We start from the raw sequence: 6000 nt of genomic DNA on the forward strand, positions 1-6000 counted from the left end.
GGGGGGCGGGGCATGATGGGGGAGGGGCTGGGGTGGGGCAGGATGGGGAGGAGCTATGGGGAGGGGCAGAGGGCAGGGTTGGGGGGAAGAGAGGCAGGGTAGAACCAGGTGGGGAGGTGGGGGGTAGAAGCAAAAGAGGTACAGAGGGCAAGAATGGGATGGGAGGAGAGGGTGTGAGAGAGAGGTGACAGGAGGAGCGACGGAGAAAGGACAGGAAAAGGCACTACTGCAGCACTGTCTGTCCATGACTCCATTGTTCTGTGAACAGGGTGAAGAAGGTGCAGATTCAGGGATTCTTTTTCTTTTCTCCTTGGAGCTGAGCTGTGGTCCTCGGCCCCAGCTGTCTAAATTTCACCCTTCTGCCTTGTCCGGGTTAGAAAACCTACAGGGCTGGGATCTGGAGAGCTGAGAGCAGCCCCGTTATTTTCAGGCACAGAAAGTGAGATTGAAAGGAACTTTGGAGAGCACAGGGATTTAAAAAAGAGAGGCAAAATAAAAAATGGAAATATCCATTTCACTAAAAGGCAGGAAATGAATGTCACTAATTGTCTGTTACCCTGAATAGAAAAGTAATTGCTGAGCATCACATAATGTCCTGTAAGTACGCGAGAGCAGCCAGACAAGAAATAGATGTTTTAGGTAATGTTTCCTCCTATGTTTTGCTTTACAGAATGTCTTCAAAAAGAAATTTAACTCTGTCATATGTCAAAACAAGAGAAGCAATTTCCTCTTGCACCCGGCACTGGGAAACGGCAGCAATAAGCAGTCTGTCAGGCAGCTATGATGATGATGATGGTTTGTCGTTTAGAAGATGCTCATCCCCAGTGTTTGAACTCTGGAATTGCCATCTGAGGCTACAGAGAGGCTGATGGCCGGACCCTTAGTCCTGCTGTGAAGGAGGGGGCCTGGGGATTCAGAGGCTCGCTCGGACTGCCGCTGCGTCGGCCTGCGGCCCAGCTGGGAGCCTCCTGGTAACCCAGTGTGCACTGGCCTCTGGGACAGGCTGCCTGTAGCTGCAGTAAAGGGACAGGCTTTAAAAAATGATGAGGCTGCTCACACGTGCTAGGGCTCGTTCTGAGGGAGCTGGCGTCTAGACTTTGCTCAGCCAGGCGTAGCTCAGAGCCGCTTCTGCAGCTGAACAGAGGGTCGGCCCGCGTGTGCTGGGACAGCGCAGAGCAGCTCGTTCGTTACAAACGCCTCCAGGCATGACGTCGTTTACCGCAACCCAAGATAATAAACAATGGCTGGTCGGCTACAGAATCGTTTCTTGTTCTTGCGATTTTGGTTTCGACGTGAAACGGATTTCAGATCTAAAATCGGGGCTTGGGAAGGGTGGAGGGCGTTTAGGGTCGTCACCTTCCTGACATTTTCAGCTTCTTCTCAGGTACGGGAGTTCTCCGCAGTGCAAGTCCACCTCTGGTCTGCTATCGCATCGCTTCTCTTCCAAAAAAACTCCCTCCTGCATTTGAACATTTGTTGCCATGTCCCAGCAACAAATGTATTTGTGGCTGTGTGCCTCCTTTCTCTCTGTTCGAACTGAGTACTTGGGCTTTTTCTCGGGGTTCGCCGTGACGGTGGTGCTCCAGGGGAGGGGGGGCGCCCCGAGAGCCTCTCGTGCTGCTGTGAGTGTCGGAGGCAGTGCAGAAAGGTAGCTTGCAAACCTGCAGATCCGCCTCCCTCTCGTCTGCGCTGCACTGCAGCTGCATTCTGAGGGAAATACGCCAGCTTTAATAAGCAGGTATCCACTTAATCGCAGCAAAATTTAGCACAAATTGAAAAGCAGTTCGGGGTCAGCGTTGCTCCGTGCGTCCTTGTCGCTCGTGCATGCGTGTGTGTGCTGCAGGGGGGCAGGGGGGGCCGTGGGGTGCAGCGGGGTCGTGTGCACCTGGCGCTCGGTTTCATCTTGATGAGATAGGGAGACACCGAGACACTCGGTTCCCTCTCCCAGCCCAGAGCGCTGATGTGAGGGAGGCCTTCGGCCAGTTCCTTTACCCCGAACGCTCGTCTGTCCGGCTCTCGCCGTGGTGTCATGGAATAATGGTCGGAAGTGAGATTTCGCAGTTTCCACTTTCCCTTTTCCGAGCTGGTGCAGATCCGTGTTGCCGAACGCAGACAAGGCAGTGTCTCATTAGGAGAGTGGACTTCTGTCTTGATGTGGATGAGCACTCAACTGTGTCGTCGTCGTCATCATCATAAACTTTATTTTATGTAATGCCTTTAAAAGTAACTTGTCGTGTTTTTTTAAAGAGGAAACAAATTAACAAGGAGAAGAGGTAACAAAATTAGCCCACTTAAAAACAAGGGTTTGGAATGTAAGAGAAGCTGCAGGGGCCAGGCGGGGTTTTGAGTCTGGATTTGAAAAAGCGCAGGGAAGGTGACTTTCTGGTATCCTTGAGGAATCCGATCAATTGCTTCCGATCTGTGACTGGGGATGCATCACAGATCAGACCATTGATTATGTGCTGATTGCACCTCAGCTCGTCAGACGTACTTCCGCCACAGACGAGGCAGTGTCCCCAATTGCTTGGAAAGATCTTCCAGTGTAAAGGGGTGTTCTTCCTAAAAAAATGTGTTTTTTTGTGCATTTTCTTTGTCATCTCCTCAGGACCTCGAAGTTCTGTCTCAGGAGATTGTGCGTCTCAGCAAAGAGGCCTCCCCGGTTTTGGGACAGGACCCAAAAACAATCGACTAGGAGCAGCCAGGCCTCCCCCGTCGCAGCTCTGTCCTGCCCAGCTCCAGTGGTCACCCAGAGGCGCAGACTGGGGAGCTGTGTTCCAAGACTGGACCTGAAAATGCTTGTTGTCAAGCAGGGAGCAGGAAGTGGGTGGGGCAGGAGGGGCATTTGCTACTGAATGTATTTACTGTAAAAAAAAAATGCTTTTCTCTCCCATCAGTCAGAAAAAAAGTGAAACTGGACTCCTAGGCATGCCATCTTACAGGCATTTGCTAACGGCTTCCTTCGGGCTGGTATGCTGGGAATGATGAAGATGGGGGAGGGGCTAGGAAGCTCTCTGGGGACGGGGGTGACGATGCACTGCTGTTCTCGACCTCTAAAGGGCAGTGGGGTGTCGACCAGTGGGAGGCGTGAGACAGTTGTCCTTTTGCAAGTGTGCTTGGGAGGGGGCTGCTGCTTTCATTTTTGGTGCAGTCGTAGTCAAAGCTTCAGGCGCGGTTATATTCCGCAGCGTGTTTTCAGCTCGACTCCGTGTACTCCAAAAAATGGCTTGACAGTGATTTTAAAAAAGGGAAAAGCTTTGCCCATGCGCATACCAGATACACTGATACCACGTGCTCTTAACTGTCTCATTTCAGCTGCGATGTGCTTCTAGTCCTTGTAGCTGATGCAAGTAGCTCCATCCTCTGAACTTGCAGAGAGCCAGAGAGCATTAGCAAGGGTACGGAGAAGCATCAGGTTCTCATTCTAACAAACCTAAAGTGACCCTCTGCCTCTGCTGGCGTGACGAAAGCACTCTGTGCGCCACAGCCCTGTTTGTGCAAAATGTCTCCCACAGTGCTCTTCTCCCCTTGCTGATTCCACCCTCGTCTCTGATGAAACTCCGATTCACAGCAAACAAGAAAAAAAAACTGGAGGAAAATTTTAAAAGCTGCTTAACAGCGATGGTTCTGAAGTTCAAAATCAAGTTGCACAGCTTTCTCAGGAGTTCGGAGTATGAGAGATTATCAGCCTTTTCCTATTACCTTTTCGATAACTGAGCTTGTTAATATTAGAGCTCAGCAGCAAATAGGCTTATTTTATAAATATATATATAATGTGTATATTTGCTCCCTTTGATAGTAAGGAATCTGTTAGCTTTACGTGTATGTCCGTTTCAAAGGAAATAACTGAAGTATTCATAATGAAGGCACAGCAGTCACTAACACCTGGTACACTGTACTGTAATTCAGTGCTTGGTCTATGTGGTCCTGTTATTTCAGGTTATTATTTAACTTCTTGTGTTTTATGATTTAGAGAAATTGCACTTAAAAAATTTCATTCCAAAGCATGGAGGACGGAAGTTCCTGAGTTTTCATTGTCAACAGCAGAGGACTCCAGTGCTCCTCTCTCACAGACTGATGTGTTTCCTCCACGTCCCTCTGAACGTTTTGTGCAAAGTGTTCACCATGTGGTCTCATTGTCGGCTGTATCCTGCAATGTCCTACTGCTTGTACCAGCCTTTATCACCAAGAGAAAACAAAGTGTTCTCCATCTCAGGCTCTGAATTCCAGCCGCTCCTGCTGCGTTTGGAAGAGAGCAATCTCTTGTCTGTAACTGCCATTCAGCAGCTGGTGAACGTACCACCATTGCTCAGGCGCGGAGAGTCTTTGAATGGGTGAAGGCCAGGAGTCTGATGAAGTTCTGCGTGATGATCCCGGAAGGGCCAGGCCTGGACCTACTGACCACACAGGTCTCCGGCCCTGCTCCTGCAGAGGCCTAATCCAGACAGCTTGACAGGTCCCCATGATCCGTTTCTAAAGACGGGGAAGCATGGCATAAGTGAGCGGTGTCTCAATCACTATGGCTTGAGACAACACTTACTAAATACATCTGAATACCTTTAACCGGTTAGTGTTCTGTCAAAAGTGAAGTGAGACAGTCTGCTTTTCCCTTCCTTTTACTAAGCAACAGTTTTGCACTGTCAGTGAAGATGAGGGGGTGGACAGGTCAGTGTGTCTGCAGCAGGGCTGGTCCAGTCTTGGTCCCGGAGGGGGTGGAGAGGTCAGTGTTGCTGCAGCAGGGCTGGTCCAGTCTTGGTCCCGGAGTGGCTGGTCAGTGTGTCTGCAGCAGGGCTGTCCAGCCCTCATCCTGAAGGGGCTGGGCAGTGTGCCTGCAGCAGGACTGTCCCCTCCTGCAGATTTTCTGCATCTCTTGCTGGGCGAAGCTGTTAAACTGGTCCAATAAAACCAATAATGATCGTTAGAATGAGAATCTGCGGCCACATCGGCATCCAGGAACAGGATTGGGCACCCCTGGTGTGGAGTGTTAGTTGAACCTGTTGCACAGGTCATGGCCATGTGTGTTCGAATAGGCATTTACAGTTTAATATCCCCCAACAAGGGGCTGGTAGTCATGCTGGTTATCTCCAGGGGCTTGTCAGCAGGTTCGCCCTGTGGGAATGAGAGAAGAGTGGGGAATTTCAAAGGAAGGGCAGGATGTCTAATCTCAGTGTTTTTACAGGATTTTTAACGGATTATTTTCTTCTGGTGAACGGTACCTTTCCTACCAAAAACGCATTAAAGCGCCAGTCGCAGATGTCTGTTAAAGAAGGCTCCGGACTTCTCCACCCTCCTCTCCTGCAGACTTGCGTACCCCATTGTCACACCGCACAGCACCCCAACTCACCTTGCCAAAGGGACTGGGGCTCCTTGACCCTTCTGAGCCAACAAAGACGTGTGAAGAGAGGAGATCGTCCGTGCAGAATAAAATCCATGATATGTAACAGTCTGTCTGTGTGTCCTGTTTGCCATCTGGTGTTGTGGTGTGTACCTGTTGCGCTCCTGTGATCTTTTTAAACTTGAGAGCAGTTTCTCTCCCTGTTCTTCCCGTGGGGTCAGAGGCTCCAGGTGGAGACTCTCCTCGGCTCTGTCAATCCGAGTTGTCGCTCCCCTCGGGCTGTGGAGGCCACAGGAGGTCAGCTGATGCCTGGCTCCGCAACTGGAAGGCAGTGACATTGGAGAAGTGCCTCTCCATGTCTCATTGCCCCAGGAGCTGGTACAGGAAAAGCTGTCAGAGGTGCTAAATTTTAAAAACAAAAGGTAGTTGTATGTTAAAAAAAAGCAGTTGGCTCCTGTTTTCAGCATCAAATTTACCTTTTGTCTGTTGTCACTTGTCTTTTGGTCCCTTTTTGTTTGAAATGAGACCTGTTGATGTACAGTGATAATGCGATAGTTTAAAGCTTATTAGGCACATACAAACTGTGCTTTTAGATAGCAGTTTTTGTTGATGGCTGTTTATAATACTGTTCCCTATGCTGACAAACTACTGAGCTTGTGTGCTATCAT

General features: G+C 49.8%; 1 protein-coding gene across 3 annotated transcripts in view; it reads left to right on the plus strand.

Moving 5' to 3' along the window:
* The window catches only part of gripap1 (GRIP1 associated protein 1), a 43951-nt gene extending 38513 nt beyond the window's left edge, over positions 1–5438 (plus strand). For all 3 annotated transcript variants that reach the window (XM_088623718.1, XM_088623719.1, XM_088623720.1), the window contains one exon: positions 2606–5438. In XM_088623718.1, coding sequence (XP_088479844.1) covers positions 2606–2692 — 87 coding nt within the window. In that variant the 3' untranslated portion in view covers positions 2693–5438. The remainder of the gene's footprint in view (positions 1–2605) is intronic.
* Positions 5439–6000: the final 562 nt, after the last annotated feature.

The sequence above is a fragment of the Lepisosteus platostomus genome, chromosome 3 (genome assembly GCF_059453375.1).
Source record: "Lepisosteus platostomus isolate fLepPlt1 chromosome 3, fLepPlt1.hap1, whole genome shotgun sequence".
Lineage (NCBI taxonomy): Eukaryota > Metazoa > Chordata > Actinopteri > Semionotiformes > Lepisosteidae > Lepisosteus > Lepisosteus platostomus.